The 22,044-nt window shown below is 47.2% G+C and overlaps 9 protein-coding genes and 1 non-coding gene across 10 annotated transcripts; 8 read left to right on the top strand and 2 right to left on the bottom strand.

Annotated features, from left to right (window-relative positions):
• The first annotated feature begins 1 nt into the window (after position 1).
• On the top strand, positions 2-1,362 carry F4822DRAFT_345036 (uncharacterized protein). The gene is made up of 2 exons (XM_051455863.1): positions 2-1,211; positions 1,347-1,362. The coding sequence occupies exon 1, from the start codon at positions 356-358 to the stop codon at positions 1,028-1,030; it is 675 nt and encodes a 224-aa protein (XP_051311233.1). The 5' UTR covers positions 2-355; the 3' UTR covers positions 1,031-1,211; positions 1,347-1,362.
• Positions 1,363-2,158: 796 nt separating this feature from the next.
• On the top strand, positions 2,159-2,928 carry F4822DRAFT_344909 (uncharacterized protein). The gene is made up of 2 exons (XM_051455862.1): positions 2,159-2,462; positions 2,755-2,928. The coding sequence occupies exons 1-2, from the start codon at positions 2,264-2,266 to the stop codon at positions 2,793-2,795; spliced, it is 240 nt and encodes a 79-aa protein (XP_051311232.1). The 5' UTR covers positions 2,159-2,263; the 3' UTR covers positions 2,796-2,928.
• Positions 2,929-3,283: 355 nt separating this feature from the next.
• F4822DRAFT_344891 (putative cellobiose dehydrogenase) lies at positions 3,284-5,323 on the top strand. Its single transcript, XM_051455861.1, has 2 exons — positions 3,284-3,744; positions 3,796-5,323. Exons 1-2 carry the CDS (start codon positions 3,453-3,455, stop codon positions 5,235-5,237), a joined length of 1,734 nt encoding a protein of 577 aa, XP_051311231.1. The 5' UTR covers positions 3,284-3,452; the 3' UTR covers positions 5,238-5,323.
• A 13-nt stretch (positions 5,324-5,336) lies between these two features.
• On the bottom strand, positions 5,337-6,233 carry F4822DRAFT_432309 (uncharacterized protein; the record flags this gene model as incomplete). Its single annotated transcript, XM_051461631.1, has 2 exons — positions 5,337-5,438; positions 5,553-6,233. The coding sequence occupies 2 exons, from the start codon at positions 6,231-6,233 to the stop codon at positions 5,337-5,339; spliced, it is 783 nt and encodes a 260-aa protein (XP_051311230.1).
• An 802-nt stretch (positions 6,234-7,035) lies between these two features.
• F4822DRAFT_t111 lies at positions 7,036-7,109 on the top strand. Its single transcript has one exon. It is a non-coding gene; the product is annotated as a tRNA-Val (tRNA).
• Positions 7,110-8,070: 961 nt separating this feature from the next.
• Positions 8,071-8,788, top strand: F4822DRAFT_432308 (DSBA oxidoreductase; the record flags this gene model as incomplete). Its single annotated transcript, XM_051461630.1, has 2 exons — positions 8,071-8,118; positions 8,180-8,788. 2 exons carry the CDS (start codon positions 8,071-8,073, stop codon positions 8,786-8,788), a joined length of 657 nt encoding a protein of 218 aa, XP_051311229.1.
• A 38-nt stretch (positions 8,789-8,826) lies between these two features.
• F4822DRAFT_344862 (DASH complex, subunit Spc34) lies at positions 8,827-9,830 on the bottom strand. The gene is made up of 2 exons (XM_051455859.1): positions 9,618-9,830; positions 8,827-9,558 (listed from the first exon to the last, which is right to left on the bottom strand). Exons 1-2 carry the CDS (start codon positions 9,680-9,682, stop codon positions 8,865-8,867), a joined length of 759 nt encoding a protein of 252 aa, XP_051311228.1. The 5' UTR covers positions 9,683-9,830; the 3' UTR covers positions 8,827-8,864.
• A 1,968-nt stretch (positions 9,831-11,798) lies between these two features.
• Positions 11,799-13,629, top strand: F4822DRAFT_344852 (uncharacterized protein). Its single transcript, XM_051455858.1, has one exon. It carries the CDS (start codon positions 12,339-12,341, stop codon positions 13,263-13,265), a length of 927 nt encoding a protein of 308 aa, XP_051311227.1. The 5' UTR covers positions 11,799-12,338; the 3' UTR covers positions 13,266-13,629.
• Positions 13,630-14,532: 903 nt separating this feature from the next.
• Positions 14,533-17,149, top strand: F4822DRAFT_344807 (uncharacterized protein). Its single transcript, XM_051455857.1, has 2 exons — positions 14,533-16,646; positions 16,724-17,149. The coding sequence occupies exons 1-2, from the start codon at positions 14,895-14,897 to the stop codon at positions 16,979-16,981; spliced, it is 2,010 nt and encodes a 669-aa protein (XP_051311226.1). The 5' UTR covers positions 14,533-14,894; the 3' UTR covers positions 16,982-17,149.
• A 1,641-nt stretch (positions 17,150-18,790) lies between these two features.
• F4822DRAFT_413057 (proteasome regulatory subunit C-terminal-domain-containing protein) lies at positions 18,791-21,986 on the top strand. The gene is made up of 3 exons (XM_051459013.1): positions 18,791-19,703; positions 19,777-21,104; positions 21,170-21,986. The coding sequence occupies exons 1-3, from the start codon at positions 19,421-19,423 to the stop codon at positions 21,311-21,313; spliced, it is 1,755 nt and encodes a 584-aa protein (XP_051311225.1). The 5' UTR covers positions 18,791-19,420; the 3' UTR covers positions 21,314-21,986.
• Positions 21,987-22,044: the final 58 nt, after the last annotated feature.

Raw genomic sequence — 22,044 nt, 5'->3', positions numbered from 1 at the left:
CATACGTGATACATGACAACCAACTTTGACAATTTAATGGGATTTGGGAAGCGGCAATCCACATGAAAGGCAAGAATGCCCAATACCTTAGGTAGGTACTAGATGTACTCACCACCTGCCTACATGCAGGTAGAAAGCTTGGAGTATCGATGTTTTACCAAAAGATACAGTCGCCTTGGCAGGCGCGCTTCGCACTCTCCTCCAATTGCCTAAGGAACCATATTTGACAAAAGCAAACGGAAGGAAAAGGGAATACATAAACCTACCTAGACACCTAACATTCTCGCAACCCCAGTTCAACCTTCATCCTCTGAAAATCACCCCGCACTAGTAATCACAACATCCAATTGCGGATATGGCTGATACCAAAGCAACTCAACCTACCATCTTATTGATATCTCTCCTCTTGGAGTTGTGGTTCGACGAAATGTATGCTCCTCTGCTCACCACACTTGGTTCAAAAGCATCAGTGAAGCGCGTCAAGAAAGGTCCCTCCGCCATCCGTCTCCTAACAGAGACCCCACGACCTTCTGCCGTCTTAATCACGGATGCAGCACCGAGCAAGGAAGAACACTCGGATGTCTGGGATGCGATTCTCCAGTATGTACGCCAAGGCGGCACGGCCGTTATCATGGGTCAATTCTCCTCCTTTGTCAAACCCCCCAGCATGGAACCTTTCTTTTCTAAGGCAGGTTTACCCTGGAAAAATGGCCCTTACTATCGGACGACCTTTAAGATCAATCGAGGCGCGACTGGCGACAATATCGCCGCACATCTTCCGGAAAGCTACAGCCAGAAGGCGCTGTTTGTGAAAGACGTCGCACTAGCCGATTCTTGGTACGTGACAGACGATAATTCGGTCATCGAGTCTCACGTTTTCGCTCCGGAAAACGCGCATACCCCGGGAGAGACGCCTGTCGCGTTTGCGAGTGTTGGGGAGGGGAAGCTTGGATATGTTGGCGATGTAAACAGCGAGGTGGGATCGACCCGCGTTGTCTTGGCGATGTGTGGGTTACCCGGAGAGATCTAGTTAAATTGGTGGCGCTATCTATGAAGTCATCGCCATGTTGTGCAACCTAATCTCACTACGGAGCATCGGAACTTAAGATCTAGGCTACATGCCCTACTTCCCCCTTTTCCACTTAGGTAGTAATGAGACGGTCTTTCTGTGAACAAGTCTGGTACTGAAGGAAAGGGGATAGGAGTTGAAGGTACCTAGGTATTTTTTCTATTCTTCATTGCGATGATGAGAGGGTAAGCCAGCTCCATGTTCCCCGCTCGAGTCAGCCTAACACAATCTTGTAGTTTGTTTTAGTAATCATGTTGCTTTTGCTCACACAAGGGAGGACGCGATGTAGGGGCAATTATATTTATCAAATACCTGTAAGTTTCCTAATGTCCGTCGTTCGTATCAGATTTTTTTTGTCATCAATACCTAAGTACCCCCTCTTGTCTTTTCATACAGGAACTGTGAATGCACAATATGGGGTCTTGGGGATATTGATCGCGACATGGTGAACAGCTCGTGCAAGGCTTTCAGTTCTAAAATATTGGGTTGCAGTCGTCGAGGCTGGCTGGTCCAGCTGCACTGCCATGCATACAACACAGCCTTTACTGTCACTTTTGTTCGACAATAAAGCCCACCTTTCCCCTTATATATTCACTTGACATTTTTCGGTTTGCTTGTGTATGAGTATGGTTCCCTCTATATTGAGAAGTTGTCGTGATACTAATGAGTGCTCCAAGAACAACCAAATCATCGGTCTTGGTAACTTCGGAACACGATGGAATTCCAATGGAATCTGACCATATTCAATTGCTTCCTTGGGACGCGAGGGAGGCCGAATCTAACCAACCCATTCAATCTAATGAGGACTTAAGCTCGGCAACATTTAACCTTGACGCGACAACAAACACCACAGCTTTCTATGAGTTACTTCCACTCGCTCCAAGGACCCCAAAAACCCGGGTCCTAGATCTCCGCAAAGTTTCAGAGACAAATGGCGCGCCGATTATCAAAGCCACTATGCGTGTAGTTGACCTCGGGGAGTGACCCGTCTTCACCGCACTGTCGTATGCTTGGGGTGATTATTCGACTCCTAGGGATCGAATAATTTGCAACGGAGTCTTTGTTGAGGTCACCAAAAATTGCTTCTCCGCGTTGCATCACTTGCAAAAAACGGTTGGGACTATAACTATTTGGGTGGACGCAATTTGCATTAACCAGAATGACAAGCAGGAAAAGCATAGGCAGATACGACTAATGGGCAGAATTTATTCTTCCGCTCACACGGTCTATGCCTGGCTAGGAGAAGGGACGAACCAAACGGATGAGGCAATGGAGTATCTAGCTAGGGGCGGACTCCCTTTCAGCAGGTGCATCACCAGTTATATTGGTCATGGAGTCCTATCAGACAAACGGATACCGAGTGGCTATTCCATGTCGATACGTCTACCTCTAGGTAGGTACGTGTATTCCACATCGAAATGAATTATATTGAGGTTATCATAAAGGAATCCAATATGCCCGCCCCCCAATTTTCCAATACTATCTTAACTCGAGCTTGCAAATACTATTTTTACAAGTTTGCTCCCCGTTACGAACATTGACGGCTGTAGTTGTTTGCTACTCGTCTGATAGCCAAATGAATAGGTAGTGCGGGCAGTCTGATTAGGTCTGTTGGCAATGTGAATTTCTTTACCTGAGTCCACAATACTTGGGTGCGTTTACTAATTTGTTGTTTATATACCTAGGTAAAATTATAAATCGTTCTCAAATACCTCCTCTTTTATGACATGGCGAAAGCATAGTGGGTGTATCCTTGTCATAGGTACCCAAAATGGGCATCAAGTCCCTGTAACTTCTTCAGCCCTGTCGAAATCCTCTCGCTTTTAGCACTTTGATAATTACCGGTGGGATGGCAACTTCAGGGATTAATGCCAGGCTACCTATCATATTGCCGCTTGCCGAACCCACGATCCTATTAAAAGGAAGCTTGATTCCTTATTTTAGACTACATCGGATTCAATGTTTGAATGGCACGTTGGTCGAGTTTAAACCATGGATGTCGACATTTTTACGCAGCACCGAAGCGGCGCGAATAGTTGGTTGATCAGCAAGCTGAGATGCCATGCTTCCCGGGACACGAGGTCCTTTCTAATAAGGCCCCTCTACCCCTGCTGCGGCTCCACGACTGCGACTGTAAAAATAAAATGATGGGTCCGTGATAAGTAAGGATCTGCCTGTATGGACGTGCTTTACCGGTAATTTCGCATGATACTCTACGGAACGGGTTTGTTTGACATGGGGCTAATAGGCTATGGGGTTATATGATGGCGCTCTTTGTTTTTTTGCTACCGTGACAAATATGTATGTATATCATGGTATTCTCCCATGATTCGGTTTGGTTTGCGTTTTCCTTAAGCCACGCGTCGAGTTGAAGTCTGCCAAGATGAAGTCCCTCTTCACTTTAACCGCGATCGCCAGCTTAGGTCAAGTTGTGCTCGGTGCACCCCCACGCCCGAGGCAACAGAATTCAACCGAGTGGACAACCCAGAAATGGGATGCGATTGTTATCGGTGCCGGAACTGCTGGAATTATTGTGGCGGATAGGTTGAGTGAGGCCGGCAAGAAGACACTTCTCTTGGAGTTTGGTGGTTCTTCATATGGAATTACGGGAGGTACTGAGAAACCGGAATGGCTTGATGGAACATCTCTTAGCCGGGTTGATGTACCTGGGCTATGTAAGTATATGCGCACGTGAGGCATGACTACCAAACTAACAAGTTGGGTAGACAAGAGCATCTTCGGCGGTAACACGGATCTGCTTTGCCCGGCGGACGTTGTCAACGGCTTCCAGGCGTGCACCATTGGCGGTAACAGTGCCATCAACGCTGGGTTGTATTTCCAGCCTCCAGCTTCCGACTGGGACGACTATCACCCCTCCGGGTGGAAGAGTGCCGATGTTGAAGAGGCAACACAAAGACTTATAGACACACAACCTTCAGTCACTACCTACTCACGCGATGAAAAATTCTATATGCAGAGTGGTTATGATGCTGCCAAGAAATGGCTGGTTGATGGCGCTGGATTTGCTGATGTGTCTTTCAATGAAGACCCGGATAACAAGGAGAAGGTCTTTGGGCGGCCAATCTACAATTATATCAATGGCCAGCGAGGTGGACCGGCACGAACATATCTCCAGAATGCCTTGAAGAGAACCAACTTCCGTCTCCAGGCCGGTGCCCGCGTCAAGCATATCAACCACATTGCCGGTGTCGCTTCTGGTGTCACTGCCATCATCGATGGCTCGACGGTTCGAATTCCCCTATCTTCGGATGGTCGAGTTGTTGTGAGCGCCGGTGCCCTTAGCTCACCGGGTCTTCTCATGCATTCTGGAATTGGCCCGGCTGAGACACTCGTCAACATCACCAAAGCCGGGTCCGCGCCTTTTAACTCCTCAAGCTGGGTCATTAACCCATCCGTTGGTCAAGGTCTCTTTGATAACCCAAATACATATATCGAATTGACCGGACCAACGATTGAATCATACGTCCATGACTATGATAACCCCATCCCAGCAGACAAGAACCTGTATTTGTCTTCTCGCAGTGGTCCTTACGCCTTCGCATCTCAGACTTCTGCGTTCTGGAGCTACGTTCCTAACTCCGATGGCAGCAGGGCCGGTGTCCAAGGCACCATCGATTCATCAGGATACGGCGACTACACGAAGAACAACACCATCACCCTCAACATTTACGGCACATCTGGCCTAGGATCGGCGGGAAGCGTTATCCTATCGAACGATGGAAACTTCACACCCGGTCCTAGTTCCGATGTATACTACAGCGACCCCCGCGACGCTCAGAACATTGCGAAGTTCATCCACTCGATCTTCCAAGCCCTGCCAGCTTCCACACCCGACTCGCCGGCAAAGGAAGGTCTTACGCCGCTCAACCTTCCCCAGAACTCGACAGTGGAAGAAATCCGCAAGTATATCACCACGTGGTCCAAGTATGCCGTAGGCTCGGTCCAACACTGGTCTAGCTCATGCAGAATCGGAAAGTGTGTGGACGTTGACACGAAGGTTGTTGGTACTAAGAATATCCACGTCGTCGATGCTTCTATTGTCTCGCCTTTGACTGTGAACCCGCAATTTGGCGTGATGGTTGCGGGTGAGAAGGGCGCAGAGAGAATTTTGGCAACTTGGAATGATCTATTGGAGATCAGCTTATAAGCACAGAGATGGGATTATTTAATCATATAGACAGCGTTGATTTCGTACCATAAGATGTAATAATAGTATTGCATTTAGAAGCATAACGATATTGGATGTTTAACTTCCTCCCCCTCCGCCTCCCCCATCACCGCCGCCACCATCTCCACCACCGTCTCCTCCATCTCCCCCGCCTCCGTCACCGTCGAATGTGAAATCGACCTATACGCGGTTGATTGTTAGTAATTGATACACTTATTCGTTTACTTGTGCGATAACCCCTAGACATGCCCAGGGTACTCTACTCTTGGGAAATGGTAGATTAAGGGATCTTACTTCAAGTTCGAGCTCCGCTCTCTTCTTATTCCTAGCCCTCGCCCGTTCAAACAAGCTAACAAAGCCCAATAGAACATACACACCTAGCATCCCTCCCTCTCCTTGAAGCTCCCCGCCTCTCATTAGTCTCATCACATCGTTACTCTGCATCATTTCTCCAAGCAACTCTACGCTTGCTCCCCGCTTATCAACTAGCATGCACCGTAACTTCGGCCTCATCTTCGTTTGTCCTTTACTCTTCTTCACACTGTCCATGTCATCTTTGGGCCCTGCAGGCTCCCATCTTATGCGCGCCCCATCCGGCAAAACGCCGACATAACATCCCCGCGATCCGTCTTTTATGCGGTTTCGCCAGAAACTTCTCTCCGGTTTGACTTTTTCGTACGACCGCCCGTAGGCATCGACTTGCACGAAGGAATGTTTAAGTTTGGTGCGATGGCCGGCTAGCTTGATTTCCATCTCCGCGCTGCTGGTTGGGAATTTTGCTGCGGCTATTTCGCTACCGGTGTCGGTTTGTTGATGGCGCAGGGCGAGACGGCCTTTATGAATGTCGGCGTATAGAATGGGAGTTAATTCTAATGAGTAGGATCCCGTTGCATCGGCGGGCGCGACAGGTCGGATTGAGAGTTCATCGGCTCTGAAGGTATGCCGTTGGACATCTAGATGGTAGGTATAAGCCATGATTAAACATCATCGAATTGCAAAAGTCGCGAATCTAAGATTATAATCAACCTAGGTACTTGAAAAAACCTGGATGTTATATACCGTTTCATGATATTCATATTACGTAGGATGCAAGTCATCGCCCCAATCAACCCAAGGCTTAGTAGTATACAACACAGCCATCGTATCAATTGGCAATGAGAATTCGGTGACTAGGTATCTATCTGGCAACCAACCATGCATTGAGAATATTCGGTAGCAGGAAGAGTAATATACGGCGACAACGTAAATTGGTCCTATATATTACGTCTGTTAACAACATCCGATGTCACGGCCCCGCGATGTTGTCCGGCATATCGTTATACGCCAAGACTGCTGTAGAAGATCATCTTGAGGCTATGCTATGTTCTATGGTCGTAATCATTAGGCTGCAGTCAATCTAATTTAGTAGGTGTAACATAATATTATCATCTGAAAGCGTATAGCGTATAGATATTATAGCATCGCGGCGTATCAACTCCTTCCTATACGCCTATTAAGTAATACGCTTATACTCAATTGCACACCAGGAAGAACGAGTCAAAACTTACGGGATTCCAGTTTCAAGAACTAGAGTCATTGGCATTGACAGTGGCAGTGGTAGAGTGGACCTGAATAATAGGTCTAGACCCGCGAAGTGCCGTATTCTGCGTTCAATCGGTCATTTAGCACCACTTTACAAGTCCACCTTGGGATATGATCCTACTCCACACCGGACAAAAGCTCATCATATACTAATTTATCAGGCCGAAGTCATCACCGAACAATCCAGTTCTAAATCGGTCGGATGGTGTAGTTGGTTATCACGTCAGTCTAACACACTGAAGGTCCCCAGTTCGAGCCTGGGTTCGATCATTACTTTTGCTTTTGTATTGTTCTGAGGTTGTGATATTTTTGCGTATGGTATGTAATCTCTGGGGGTCGCACTACTGAGCAGTTACACTGAAGAACCCTGAACTTCATCGTTTCGCTACAAGGTGAAAAAGCCGAAAATAGCACTCATGTACAAGATATTCTCAGTGTTTGAGGAAGAGTGCTGCGGTGTCTTATTACGTCGTATTACTGAGACACTTGAACTCCAGTCTAAGACTTAAGAAACAATTAGTATTGAAAGGCTTTAATACTTCGGAGCTTGGCATGGAAAAGCCCTGCAGGTACGGGATCGATCGCTTTAATAGCGCACTATACATAGGTTGGGTGGTCCACTTCAGAATTCCTCGCGGCTCACATTGGCCGCCACTATTCAGTTAGGCTGCGATCATTCGGAGATAATCGCACACCGAGGTCCGAGAGATGAAATGTACGGAGTTTTGTTTTTCTGTAGGCTCCCGAATCAGCATTCGGTGAAGGAACTATGTGCTTCTCACTATGCTATCAATTATACGCGTATATGATAGACATAGTCGATCCCTGAATCCCCACGGTTCCGTAGTCCGCAGTCCGGGGAACTAGGTACACCGGGGATGATTCAGTTGTACAATGTTTCCCTTTTTCCCTTACAGAATGAAGAGGATGTAACATCAGATACTTACCTAATGTTCAACCTATTTAGGTAGGCAACTAACCAGGTAACATAATCTAGAACCAGAAATGACGACATGCTTGGCCGGCGCCTCACGGTGTGCGGAGCAAAAGCGATGCCGTATCGGGTTTCATGATGGATTTGTAAGCCATCATGTAACGGTTGTCCGTTGTTATATTTCTCCACCTGAACCCGTCCAGTAGCTCTGAATAAAAGATATAAATATTTTTCAATTCTTATTCGTGGTATCGTTAGATCATTGCTATTGGGTCGTCACAACTGCAATATTACACAATGACTAATATCACCGTAAAGATAGTATCGGACACCGTCTGCCCATGGGTGAGTTTCTTTTTAACAACTCGAACCAATAGCTAGGGACTAATGTGTCATTCCAATATAGTGCTACATCGGCAAGAAACGGCTCGACAAAGCCATTGACCTCTACCGCAAGGTATACCCCGGCGGCAAAGACGACACCTTCACCATTACCTGGGCGCCATTCTACCTCGACCCCACCTCCCCCAAAGTCGGTGTTCCGGTTACTGAGCGCATGATAGAGCGCTTTGGTCCGGAGCGACTAGCCGCCCTACAGCAACGTCTGGTATTTATGGGCCGCGAGGAAGGTATTAACTTCGGGTTCAACGGGAAGCTCGGCAACACTCGGGATTCGCACCGGTTGATCCAATTCGGCAAGACCAAAGGCAACGATGTCGAAAACCGTGTTGTACTCGAGCTTTTCAAGAGCTACTTCGAGGGTGATGGTGATATCACGTCGCACAATACGTTGATTGCTGCGGCGGAGAAGGCGGGGTTGGACAGGGCGGAAACGAAAGAATGGCTGGACACAGGCAAAGGTGGAAAGGAGGTCGATGAGGAAGTCCAAGAGGCGTATGCGAAGGATATTCATGGTGTGCCGCATTTCACGATACAGGGCAAGTACGAGGTCGACGGTGCGCAGGATAGCCAGGCGTTTTTGGAGGCATTCGCCAATGCGAAGGAGGGAAAATAAGATCTGGACTCGGTCGATGGCGTTAAGTCGTGTTGTTTAGGGGGTATCATTGGTAGTCTAAATCATTTTCATGTCATTACATGTTCAGCAGTCCCTCTACGTCCTTCTCTATCGCCTTCAGTCTCCCTTGTAATTCTCTCTTCCTCTTATCGAGTTCCGCGATCTGTTCGTCTTCTCTTGCTATGTCTTCCTCGGTCACGATCTCTTGTTGCGCAATGCCTTCTAATGCATCTTCATCTTCGTCCTCGTCCATCCAGTGGTCTTTGTTCATTCTGCCCAGGGCTTCGGCTTGCTCAGCTACCTTTGCTTCGTAGTACGCTAGGGTGTTTCGACTGTGCGCATATTTGGATCGTAGCGCGGCTATTCGTTCTAACGCGCCTGGTAAGGGGTAGACACCGCATAGCTTCTCTGCGCCCTTAAGTAGTATTTCGACATCAACGTCATCCTTGCCGCCTCTTCGCTCACTACGTCGAATTTGTTCGTGCAAGTCGCCGCCTAATACTGCTGCTACAGCGGTGTGTCGTCGCGGCGCGCCCGCGTTTCGTCCCGTGTTGCTACCAGACGTAGTGACCTCGCCGGAAGCGACATTAAACACGGTTTGTCGGCGAGAAGATTGTTTAGGGGGCTCTGGTTCCTTAGGCGCTATTGAAGGTGGAGGTGGTGGTGGGACGGAAAAGAGTGCTCTTTCGTGAGCTTCGGTGTCGCGGATTAAGGAGGTGATATCGTCGTTGGCGAGGAGGGCATTGGTGAATATCTTGGGTGGTGGGAATCTATTGTGATTATGGTAAGTGAGAAGCCCGCAGAAGGATTTCAATATGCGAATACGTACGGAAGGCTGTCAATCCCTTGACACGATATGGCGATTTGCTCGAAATGTGCTGAGAGGAGTGACATGGTGAATTGTTGTTGTAGCTTAAGAAGCTAGGCGATTATGGCGAAGACAGTGAGGTGTAGGTATCGGCTAGTAACTGTAATAATATTTAGAGTTCATTGAATCGCGCGACTCCTTCGTTGTTGATCAATGACGATGGATGGCAGGTACATGTAAATACAAAGTACATAAACATTCACTAGATCAACCCCTCATTTTTGTTATTTTTTCGCCCGTTCAGCTTGCTAGAGAGAAGCCACACATTCAAACCCCCACCTTCTACCAAGACACTTCGTTAGTGGCTCATCTTATCAGCATTGTTATCAGCCCATAAATTAAAATGATAATGCATAATGCAGCTATTTTATTTCGTTTTATTTTATTTCCCTTCTTACCCTCGTTAAGAACTAAATTCTTCCCAAGTTTCGGATTCTTCCCTTTCTGTATCGCCAGTGTCTTAGAAGATACTAGCCTAAATAAGTCTCTTGTCTACGACATGCATCAACTTCAAGTTGTTTCTCAATTGCTTGATCTCGGATGAACTGGCATTAAATCTAAGACGGTCTGTACAGTGCAGATCTGGTCTTCATCTCGCTAGCCCATCTCGATCCTTTCCTCATGCTCGATATGCTTGAGGAGAGAGGTACGTTTGTTGACAAGCAATGGGTCAATGAACATTTATTACTCTCTCACTAGAGAAGGCGGTCAGCGATGAAATATAAGGGGAGAAAATGGGAACACAACAATTTTATTCCTCTTCCTACTACACTAGGTCACCGCCACGCCGGATCGCCACCTGACAGCAGCACCACGCATTGTAAAGAACAGGGGATATAATCATAAAGGGTTACGACACATTAGCATTATATTACTTGCAGAAATGCAGACTCGGGGTATCCCTGACCTCGTCAACAACCCAGCAATACCCAGCCAAGCCGTGAATTTTTCCCTATCTCCACTACACCTGCAGCTCTCGTCTTCTCTTCCTGCTCTTCCTACCCGCAGGATGGACCTTTCTCTCGAATTCATTGGGCACGAGTGGCATGAGTACTGCTACCTGACCCCCTTGTCGACCTTGTCTATTTTTGACCATTTTGCCCTCGTACAACCCTCCCGTGTGCCGTTCTGTCGAAGCCCTGATAGTGTACGTCTTACGGATGCCATCCAGCCTACCTATCTGCCTGCCTACCTTACCTATGTACCCTCTGTACTCTTGTTTTCACTTACCACGTTAAGCAACTTATTAACCAGCGTTAGTGGTCATATGTCATATCACGATGATGGTGATGGGTAGCGGTAGTGGTGGTAGTACATAATACGTAGTTCCAGTCTTGCGAGCGAATGCTTTTTTCGGTCAGCGTCCGGGGTCCAACAGGTCCCGGCTGAACAGCTCAGTAAAGGCTAGATTTTTCTGACTGAGATGCCGTCACTCACAACAGCCACAACCGTCGGTTTGATCCCATCTCCAGATCCGTCACTTTTTTTTTTCCCTTCACACAACGGCACGTTATTATATGCCTCATGCCGCCCACCGACTACATGTCGCATTCTATCTGGACGCGCTATGCCTCCCACGAAAAAAAGTAGCCAGGGACACCTAGGAGCATTGGTGCCCAAGCCGCATTCTCTGCGAGATCCTCCGCCATAGGCTGGTAGACGAGCAACTAGACCCGTTTCTTTACTGTCTGCCCTGCCCGGGAGCCCGCAATCCTAGGCCTGCCCATGTATACCCTTATGGATGCTCACAACCTTATTGTTATATTACATGGATAACTAACTCGACTTCTATATTTGCTTGCCACTATAAGACTGTTGGTAGGCCCGCCCCCAATACGTACACACATATGTTTCCCCCCTTCTTGAATTTCAAGCACATATGAGATTTCTCTTCTCTTATACGCAGTACGCTCGGACGGCAGGAATACAAGCCCATTGACTTTTTTTTTCTTTCGTCTCTCCATCTCCTCATTGGGACTCAACTCCCCAACTTATAAGTTACTGAGGATTTTCTCTTTTTTTTTCTGGGACTTCCGACCCAGGGCAATATCTCGGAGATCCACAAGCCTACATACATCTGGAGGTTATTCTACTTTTTTTTTCTCATGCGCTACACAGATATTCCAACAAATCCCACCCAGTGTTAATAATAATTCATTTTTGTTCACCCGGTTGCGCGCGGGTGGCGGTGGTGCATCATCCATCTATATTGATACCTCATTTTTCCTTCATGATAAGGAACTTCTCTTCTAAGACTACGATTCGACAACTGATTGTCTTTGTGTCTGTCCTGACACGTCTATCCTCGGTCTTGAGAGTTACAACATAAAAGTCATATCTTACCCTCCGCGAGACGGTTCTAACCCCATCGCCTTTGTGGAGGAATTGTAGCGGTGTCTGTCCCCCAACCTACCAGAATTCCCAATAGATTAACATGACAAGTTACCGGAGTCCTATAACTTCTCCGCGTTGGAGGTTTTTGCTCTGGGTGCTGACGCCTTAAAAAGTCCCTCGTTCGCCCTTATTTTTATCTCTCCCCCGCGAATTCTACCCCACACTGTCACATTAAAAAGAAAAAAAAAAAGAGACGATCCATCAATTGAGGTGATAAGATCACGCAAGACAAGGGAAAGACGCAATTATTCTCGGGGCGGGAGTACTCCCACACGAAAAGCCCACGCCATGCGCCCACACACCCCCTCTCTAGATACCACCTACGCTCACGTAGCAGCGGCGGCGATGGCAGGGCCTACATCACCACCAGAGACACCCACCAACGGGTCTCCAAAGATCAATCGCAAATCAGCCTTAAATGGTCGCATTCCGCGGCACACCAAATCTCACAATCAACTAGGCCATCCACCTAATATTCGACCCCTAGGTGGTACCAAATTCAGTTACAGCCGTGCGCCTCGACCCGAGGAAATATCCCCTCGTTCTTCACATTCTTCCGACGAGGAATCCGATTTATCTGACAACCCCCCAAAGTCGCCATTCTCGGATATACCGCATTTTTATCCCGAACACCACATAGAGCACATAGAGCGTATCGCCATTAAAGTCGTCGAAGACCCTGCATTTACCATTGAAGAATTAAGTGATAATTGTTCGCTCGATAGTGACGAATGTCTTCGACCATATGCCGTTGAGTATCCCCATTCAGACCGAAGTCGATCGAGATCTCGACCTCCACCTGATATGGACCCTGCCGTAATGGCAGGTATTGAGAATCTAAATACATTTGAAGATTCGGATGTGGACATTGATGACTCCGACGAGTTCAATCGACAATTGCAAAAACGCCGGGAGGAACGCCGTCTTAGGAGGATGAAGTCCGGAAGTCTCAGCAAGCGAACAGTAAGCGAGCGGGGCAGCGACTCCGATAGGGAGGATGTACTCCCTTATTACGAGGAAAACCAGACGGGCCCGACACGCCGAATGCGGCGAAAGGTCGGCGATCGAATTAGCATACAATTTACCGGCCCTCTCCCCGAACGAATCGAGGAGTTGAAGGAACCGAATAGCGACGATGAAATTATTTTAGATGATGCCGAGGTTTTTGCGCGCGAGCTACCATACTGGACCTTGATGGACGTTGACTCTGAGTGAGATCAACTGAATACGTTATAATAGGAAAATTATCGACAGGAAAAAAACGTCGCATATGCTTGGCGATACGGACGATGGGAGTATGAGTCGTTCTAATTCAACACGCGACACGCAGCTTACGATTATATGACGCTTTACGAATATGACCTTTTCAAGTCTTAAAAAACATTGACATATCCCGCCAGTTTTATAGGGAGTCAATCATTAGGGCGGATTCATAATGAATTGGAAAAAGCATTTTATGTTCAGGTCATTGTAGGGCCGTGGAGCATATAGGAGGGTACAGGGCGCGCATCTTATTTGTCGCAGCCATATGTATTGAAATTTTACTTGCATAGAAGAGCATTGGCTACATGGCCTGGAAGTTGAACTACGGAGGGTAGCACACATTCTTGTCTTATATCGGACGAAAGGGGGGGTTATTTTCATCATTGGTGTTCATTATTTCTCTTTCTTCATCTCGCTTTTAGATACCTCTAGACTCGGAAACTCTCAGCAGATGGGATTGATGGACATTTTGGGTTGATACGATAACGACAATGACGACTCCGAATATGTGGACGACATATGATGATGAACGATGATGATGACGATAATGGTGGACGTGGATAATGTTTGCATGCATGGGAGTAGCTATCACCGTCGCGAGGAGGTGGTTATGCTCTTCTTATAGTTTGTTGATGACATATAGATTTGGGTATTTGGATTCTTGGTGGTGGCTTGAATAGATGCATTGGTCTCGGTTTGAAATATCTAGTCCCTTGTGCGGTGGTTATCTATTGAGTACTTCGAGAAAGACCCAAATTATATTAACTAAACAGTATTATGCTAGGTGGTTAACTACGTCTTTATTCCTAGCACTCAAGGGATTTAGTCGTTGTCGCATGGTCCGCATACTGATGAGGATAGGAGTATAGACTGAGGCACATCACCGATTTTATGTGAATAGCGTTCGAGATAAGAGTACAATAGCGGCCACGACACAAAAAGTGAAGATTATTTGGTCATGAAAATAGTCAATATACCACAAGGATTTCAAGCCAGGCTGCAGGTAACCATTAAATATAGCTAAGCTTAAGCGTGACGGCGAATGATGGATTTCTTAAAAGAGATGTCCTTTATAGATTTTTTTTCAGGTTCGAGCTTCCCTTGTGAGTACCTAAGTACCGTTAATCCTCGGACATAAGAATCACCGCCACAAGCTACTACATAAGTATGTAATGCCACATACGCCACATATTCACTATACAGTGGACCTGATCATTATCGATTAAGCACGGTGGCTAAGCCTTATCACTGGAGATCTATAGCGTAAACTCTAGTGACCAGCCTTCAGCGAAAGGTGATCAAAGCTAAACGTTGATTTCACAAGATTTAACTACTTGTTTGATCAAGCAGTTTCTTTCTTTCTTTCTTCCTTCCTTCCCTCTCAATCTTTCGGGGTGAAAGATTTGGTTCTATCTGAATCGTATTTTCTTCGCCAACTCAATACTCAATCGTACTATTCCATCTCCCTTTATTAATAATCTCCAAATACATCTATCCATCATCACCACCGCCTAATATAGACATTCTGCCATTTACGTTCGTCCAATTCTCGGGATCGCGAACCTATCGAAGCGCGTCGATATGAACCAACAACCCCAGGCCCAGGTTGTCCAAGGACAACCAGGGCAACAGATGCTTCGGCTTCTCCGACCGGAGCAGATGCGCTCCATCAATTACCTAACTCCCGAAGAAAAGCAGAAATATGAGGAGGGATTACGACAGCTATATACGAAGATGGAACAAAACCCTCCCGATTCACAAGAGCATCAGGCAGCTAAGCACAAAGTTGCCGATTTCTCGCGTATGGTCTACGCGAAAATTAAGAATATCCAGGCAGCAAGAAACGCTCAAGCAGGAGGATCTCAGGCTCAGACTCAGTCGCAAGCCCAACCGAATCAACAGGCCCAGTTCAATCAGATGCAGCAACAGAATGCTCAGGGTGATCTTGGACAAAAGCCTGCCGGCGCGCCCCAAGGTCAACAAGGTCCATCGCGTGCTTCTCTTTCAGCAACTCCGAACGTTGCTTCGGGATCTAATACGCAGCCCCAAATCCCAAAAGCCATAATCGAGCACGTCAACCAGGTCCATTGGAATAATATCCGACCACCGGCCCAAGTCCCGCAAGATCAGAGACCAAAATGGCTGAACGACATTCGGCAGAAATACCTTCGATCCCTGATGACAATGGAATCAGTAAAGACCAGAACCCAAAGACTGGATGCTATACTGAAAGAGCGTCAAGAGAAAGGGCAACAATTGTCTCCAGATGATATGAAAAGGTTCCAGGATCAGAAGATGTCTGAACAGAAAAACTATACGGAGGCACAGCGGTTTGTGCAGGAGATTCGCAACCAGCTGAAGCTTGGACAAGGCAACAACGCACAAGGACAGGGTGCTCAACCGGTTGGGCGGCCCCAGCCACAAAACGTGATGACTAGTGGTCCGGCTGCCAACAACCCAATGCAAGCGGCGGCTGCGTCCGTGAATGCGGCGGTGGATGCTGCCAAAAACCAACAGATTGCGGCAGTCCGGGCACCGCAACCTCAGTCACAACCGCAGCAACCAGTACAGCAACCACCCCAGCAACCTCAGCATCCCGGTACTCCTGCTGCCCCGGCCACACCTTCAACCAGCACACAACTTCCCCAGCAACCTCATGTTCAGTCAGTTCCTACTCCGACCAATCAACCACAGATTAAGAACGAGCCTACAAATACTGCACCGCACCCCCCACCGGTCAACACTACTCTTGCCGCTGCAGCTTCTGCGCATGTGCCTTCCGCTGGAACACCCACCCAAACCACTGCTCGTGTCCAAACACCTCAATCCGCAGGACAACAAGCAACGGCATCCCAGGTTCGCCCATTAACCCATGCTGCTGCGGTTAATCGCGCCAATTCGTCAACCAACGTCACCGGCCAGCAAAATAACAACCCTTCCGGCGGTGTTGCATCAACACCCGGATCCAACGGTCTTGTCAGCAACGCGAACCACTCCGCGCACACTCACGCGCACCCACAACCCAGCAATACCCCCGCCTTAAATCCTAAGATGCCAATCAGCAAAAACCTACCTCAAAAGGCAACCGAAACCCCTCAAGCTGTCAGCACCGGAGGCGGCAATACTCCCGGCCGTCCCTCACTAGGCGGAGGAACTGGAGTCGGAGGTGGAGTCATGGGACAACCCGTCATTCCGAAGATGCCCGTCGCCCAATTCGATGCCGAAGGCGAGCATGTGCTCTCCAAGAAGAAACTTGATGAACTTGTTCGCCAAGTTTGCGGCGGCGGTTCTCCTGGTGCCGATGGCAATTACTTGACTCCTGATGTTGAAGAGGTAAGTGATCTTTATTTTATTTGGATCTCATCGTTTTAGCCTTTATTCATATTACCATACTAACACTTATCTTGCAGTCCGTCCTTAGCGTGGCTGATAACTTTGTGGATAACGTCCTACACACAGCTTGCCGTCTTGCCAAGGAACGAGGAAGCAAGATTCTGGAGATTCGTGACATCCAGCTTGTTCTCGAACGCGTCTACAACATCCGCATCCCCGGTTACACGACAGATGAATTGCGAACCGTGCGCAAAGTCCAGCCCTCCTCCAACTGGATTTCTAAGATTCATGCTGTCCAGGCTGCCAAGGTCATGCCTGGTAAGGACGACAAGTAGGAAAAGTCGGACCCTACCCGCGATGATCTTAGCAACACCCTTAAGGCACGACGTGAACCGCTTGATGGCAACTCTGACCAGGCAGCAGCCGGACCTTCTACTTTTACTTCCGTTCCCGCCCAACCTGCCACTTCTGCTTCCACAGCTCATTCACCTGCAGCTGCAGCTTTTGCGGCCCTGCGTCAGAACATGGAAGCTAGCGAGAAGCAAAAGCGACAGTCTGGTACAGGGAACAACTAAGCGAGTTCTGCCTATATTCGATGCCGCGGGCAATTGGTGATTTATAGTTTTCTGATTTCGGGGAGTTCTCGGTTCTCAATTACGGTGCTCATGGCATGAACGATGGCAAAGGAAAGGGAGGGAAGGGATTGATCCACGTTCTGGCTTGGCGTTCTGATGGCTCTTTTTTTTTTTTTTTCGCTTCGTTGCTGTTTACTTATTTTCTTTCTCGATCAATAATTATACTCGACCGTAAGGATGGATACCATAACTGGACAGGAGGGTTGAGCTTGTACTTAAGAAGATAAGAGATCGTGACAACAGACGACGGGCGACTCTATGCAGCCTAGCAATAAAATGCAACCGTACTAAATGTATTCTATGTGCTTTTTTTCGAGATCCTTTAGTGCATGTGGATGACGACATTTTTATCTAATAGGTAATGCAGCGCTATCAATCTAGAATTTGTAGCAAAGATGTATGATATCGCGCTTCTGTATTGGTCCTACTGCATTTGATTCCTTACCATGAAATTACTAATAACATGTAGGCTACGAATAGAAGACATTTAGGTAAGTCACAGTAATGCGCGACATACTCGCTCCAAGAAATATGTAATCACCCATAGCCTATCTAGCATTGGTTATTACTCGCACCGGCGATCGTCCGATTTCGCCCGCAGAAGTTTTTTAACGAAATGTACCTAATGTTTCTTTATTACCTACCTTGTATGTATATATGTATAGATGGGTAGGTAAGGCATCAGAGTGGAATACCGTGGGGAAGTAGAGGTGCATCCTCTTAAGCGTGGACATGTGGCACCTAAGCCAATGGTGCATTCGACGTGTTCGTTTGGGCATATGAATTTTATATACCTAGGTAGTGATAGATAGGTATTTTCTAGATAGAGTGATGGGATATATCGGATGGTTTGAGTGTTTACTCGGTGATATGTGAGAATATTGAATTGGCTCCTATTTATCTTCGTGGATGTTCTTTCATGTCAGGAATTAAGAAGAGGAATAAATGAATCACGAGCAAGAAAGTACAGCTACGTAGGTACTTAGCTAATCCAACTAATGATGCAGGTGTAACACATTAGAAATGCGGCGAACGATTCAATCGTATTAGTCCAATTTGGAGATTCAAAAAGGTACTTGGGTACTTTAGTCAAGGCAGATTACGCAGTTTTTCGGTCGAAGCTCTGGACAGGCAGACAGGCACCAATTCGCAAACGTCACTCACTCAATTCTCGGATGGGTCCCTCGATGGGAAGGACCAATGTGGGTGCCGGCATTAGGTTAGGTCCAGCAATAATAGTACCAAAAATACCTACAAACTTGCAGGGTTGTAAGGCTAATATGCATGTATCCTTGAGGCCCAAGCTTTGTACTTTTTTTTGTCTTGGCACTTTGGCTTTCGGAACGCATCTTCGAGCTTCCTTAGCATTCAGGATCCACTGTTTAGGTGAATAAACAGCTAACGGTGCTAATAGCTATAGGTACTTTAGCTGTTGTTTCAGGGCTCATTTCACTAAATTAGAACTATTAGAACGTTAGTCAGGCGACAAACTCCCCTACCCGTCCATCCCCCCGGGCGTTTTTCTCTCGCTTGCATCACTCTGACCCGTCTCTTTTCCAAGCCTTGTGACTGTACAAACGACCATCGATCACTCCAACCAGTGTCAGTACCTCCAGTACCTCCAGTACATCCCATCCATCAATCCAGCTTCCTCCCTTCTACTACTCTTTTTTCCATCTTTCTCATAATCAAGCCAACTTCATACCGACGTTCCTCCATCCAACGACGAATACATCATTCTTCTCTCCCTCTCTATCTCTTTACATTTGCGTGTGTTTTTTCATATCACACGTAATTATTCTCGTTCTCCTTTGTTTTATTTAGACACCTGGTTCGTGTTTTTTCCCCCGGTAGCTACCAAACCGATTTCCCAAATCAGTCCAATTTCTGCAGGGTCCGAACGAACGTGAGCGCGCTTCGCTTCGCGACATCACCTGTCGATTTCACCATCCTTCCAAGGCATCGTCATCATTCAACCATCAACCAACAAAATCTTTATTCTAACCCGGTTTTAAAAGTCGATACATCACCCGACGTCCATCTATCCGACCGTATCCTTTTTTCTCCCTTCCATCAAATAATCTCAACACCCGTATTTTTCACTCCTTTCTCCATCTCTAATCTCTCCCCTTAGCCGACATGCCGGGGAAAACGCCTCATTCCAACGGCAACGAGCCTGTCGAGAACGGTATCAGAAACAACCAAGATGTCGATATGACGGATGAGAAATCTTCATTGAAGGGCAAGAACAAGAAGGGTGTTAAGGAGGGTGAGGATATGACCGTCGTCGTGCCACCTTCTAAGACCACGAAGCAATCTTCTCAACCACCACCGCCTGATGCTGATGGAGATATCGCCATGGACGTAGATAAGCCCGAAGATCTTGAGGTTAAGGTCGACCCTATTACCCAGACCATCACAGGTATGCTTTATTACATTATCTAACTGATCTCGTGCATCTCATGATTCTAACGCGTTCATCGTCTTTGTTATAGATATCAAGAGTAATTTCGCCCTCCTCGATCGCGCAGTAGCTCTATTCGATGCCAGATTCACATTAAGGGCTCTAAGATCTATCTCGTCCCTCAGGAAACGTCTCAGTTCAGATATCCTCGCCCAAGCCATTTCAGAGACATTTTCTTCCACAAGCCCGTCTGCCAATGTCGCCAAGCAGCTTCTACTTGCTATTGGCAAGCAAGATATACCTCTTGGTCGCCAATCAAGTTCCGAGATGGAGATCGATGGTGAGCCCAAGGCTGCCGCTAAGAATGGTACCAAGAAAGAGATCAAGGAAGTTATTCCTGAAATCGACATCTTCCTAAGCATTCTAGTTCAGGTCTACTTGTTCGATTTGAAACAGTTCCAACTCGGCGCTGATTTCTCCAAATATCTCTCAGAGCGCATCCACTCCCTAAACCGCCGGACTCTTGATTCGCTCTCTGCTAAGGTTTACTTCTACTACTCTCTATTCTGCGAGCAGCTTGCTCCGTTGCCTCCTTCACCTCTGTCTCCGATTGTAGCGATCCGCCCAATCCTATTGACCGCTCTCCGAACAGCCGTACTGCGAAAGGATGTTGACATTCAGGCTTCGGTTATTGTATTACTTCTCCGAAGTTATCTCCTCACGTCCCACATTTCTCAAGCCGACCTCCTTGTATCTCACACGCAGTTCCCCGAGAATGCGGCCAATAACCAGGTCGCACGCTTCCTATACTACCTCGGTCGCATTCGGGCTATTCAGCTACGATACACTGAGGCACACGAACACTTGACGGCGGCTACGCGAAAAGCACCGGCAAGCTCTTGCGCCTTGGGCTTTGCGCAAACTGCGACGAAGCTTCTGCTAGTTGTGGAGTTGTTGATGGGTGATATTCCTGAGCGAGCCACTTTCCGTGCCTCCAATATGGAACAAGCCCTTCACCCATACTTCTTGCTAGTCCAGGCTGTGCGAGTAGGTAACTTGGAGGACTTCGAGCTGACGATTTCGGACCACGCTGAGACCTTCCGTCGCGATGGAACGTATTCCCTTATTCTACGTCTCCGCCAAAATGTCATCAAGACCGGTATTCGCATGATGAGCTTGAGCTACAGCCGTATCTCCCTCCGCGACATCTGCATCCGTCTGCACCTAGGTAGTGAGGAGAGTGCAGAGTATATTGTCGCGAAGGCAATCCGGGATGGCGTCATTGAGGCGACATTAGACCGAGAGCGAGGTTTCATGAAGAGCAAGGAGGTTGGTGATGTATACGCTACTCGAGAACCGGGAGAGGCATTCCACGACCGTATTAGAGCTTGTCTTGCGCTGCACGACGAGAGTGTGAAGGTATGTTTCTACTGTTCTAATTCAACTCTAGGAAAGTCATTTGAGCTTACATGTTTTCTTCCCAGGCCATGCGCTTCCCGATGAACCAGCACCGCTTGGAACTAAAGAATGCTCAAGAAGCACGCGAGCGAGAGCGAGAAATGGCAAAGGAGATACAAGATGGAGATTTGGACGAGGACGACCTCGGTGGTGACTTCGAGGGCATGTAACATAATTCAAACCCGTGTATTCTGAAATTGGAGGATTCTATCGATGCTGATTTTCCCCGCCCGTACCCGTCTATAATGGTGGTGGTAATTGAGGCTGGGAAGGAGAGATTCTTTGCATCGGTGGAAAGTCGCTTTTGTAGCTTGTGCGAAGGAGGAGAGAAGAAGGAAGTTTTTAAGAGAGTGCTGCGAATATGACGCAGCCAATTCTTATACAACGTCATTCAGACTCGTATTGTAATAGATAAGTAACGGTACAGAGAAGAGATACGGGAGAGGAAGACTCTTTTCGGTATCATCATCATCATATTTTAACTGGCTGCTTTCGTGGATGGAAGCGGAACGGGGTCATCGGTTTAAGGCTTCGTGCTTCCTGATGTTGATATTTTTTAAGCGTCAATCAATCGATCCGTGCTGGCTGGAGTCTGCTGGTCTTTTTTTTCCCTTGCAAGCTTGATCTTTGTATGTTGGTGTGGTTGTTAGTAGAGATGAATATGCTTGTTAGTAGTAGGTGTACAATGGAGTTCAATGATGCGCTTTTGTCTTCGTATATGTAGGGTGCTACTTTACACGTAGGTGTCAAGGTAAATACGTGTATGTCTGATACTTTACATGTTTGATTTCTAGACACTGGTTTACATGTGTTTTTACGAGATATCAAATTGCTATTTCGTCTCCAACTTTCACAATACCAAGATATCTAACTAAAGATAGAACCTTGGAATTTACCTAAA

This window comes from Hypoxylon trugodes, assembly GCF_022578975.1.
Source record: "Hypoxylon trugodes strain CBS 135444 unplaced genomic scaffold F4822scaffold_8, whole genome shotgun sequence".
NCBI lineage: Eukaryota > Fungi > Ascomycota > Sordariomycetes > Xylariales > Hypoxylaceae > Hypoxylon > Hypoxylon trugodes.
The sequence above is the reverse complement of the archived record's forward strand: the minus strand, read 5'-3'. Positions and strand labels throughout refer to the sequence as shown.

What these genes read in the sequence shown, in the direction of transcription:
- F4822DRAFT_344891 (XM_051455861.1), top strand. Translation starts at nt 3,453, where the DNA reads ATGAAGTCCCTCTTCACTTTAACCGCGATCGCCAGCTTAGGTCAAGTT. An exon ending in GGTTGATGTACCTGGGCTAT is followed by an intron (nt 3,745 to 3,795) that starts GTAAGTATATGC and finishes CAAGTTGGGTAG; the next exon opens with ACAAGAGCATCTTCGGCGGT.
- F4822DRAFT_344807 (XM_051455857.1), top strand. Translation starts at nt 14,895, where the DNA reads ATGAACCAACAACCCCAGGCCCAGGTTGTCCAAGGACAACCAGGGCAA. An exon ending in TGACTCCTGATGTTGAAGAG is followed by an intron (nt 16,647 to 16,723) that starts GTAAGTGATCTT and finishes CTTATCTTGCAG; the next exon opens with TCCGTCCTTAGCGTGGCTGA.
- F4822DRAFT_344852 (XM_051455858.1), top strand. Translation starts at nt 12,339, where the DNA reads ATGCGCCCACACACCCCCTCTCTAGATACCACCTACGCTCACGTAGCA.
- F4822DRAFT_344909 (XM_051455862.1), top strand. Translation starts at nt 2,264, where the DNA reads ATGGGCAGAATTTATTCTTCCGCTCACACGGTCTATGCCTGGCTAGGA. An exon ending in GTCGATACGTCTACCTCTAG is followed by an intron (nt 2,463 to 2,754) that starts GTAGGTACGTGT and finishes TTATATACCTAG; the next exon opens with GTAAAATTATAAATCGTTCT.
- F4822DRAFT_345036 (XM_051455863.1), top strand. Translation starts at nt 356, where the DNA reads ATGGCTGATACCAAAGCAACTCAACCTACCATCTTATTGATATCTCTC.
- F4822DRAFT_344862 (XM_051455859.1), bottom strand. Translation starts at nt 9,682, where the DNA reads ATGTCACTCCTCTCAGCACATTTCGAGCAAATCGCCATATCGTGTCAA. An exon ending in CAAGGGATTGACAGCCTTCC is followed by an intron (nt 9,559 to 9,617) that starts GTACGTATTCGC and finishes TAATCACAATAG; the next exon opens with ATTCCCACCACCCAAGATAT.
- F4822DRAFT_413057 (XM_051459013.1), top strand. Translation starts at nt 19,421, where the DNA reads ATGCCGGGGAAAACGCCTCATTCCAACGGCAACGAGCCTGTCGAGAAC. An exon ending in TATTACCCAGACCATCACAG is followed by an intron (nt 19,704 to 19,776) that starts GTATGCTTTATT and finishes TCTTTGTTATAG; the next exon opens with ATATCAAGAGTAATTTCGCC. An exon ending in TGCACGACGAGAGTGTGAAG is followed by an intron (nt 21,105 to 21,169) that starts GTATGTTTCTAC and finishes TTTTCTTCCCAG; the next exon opens with GCCATGCGCTTCCCGATGAA.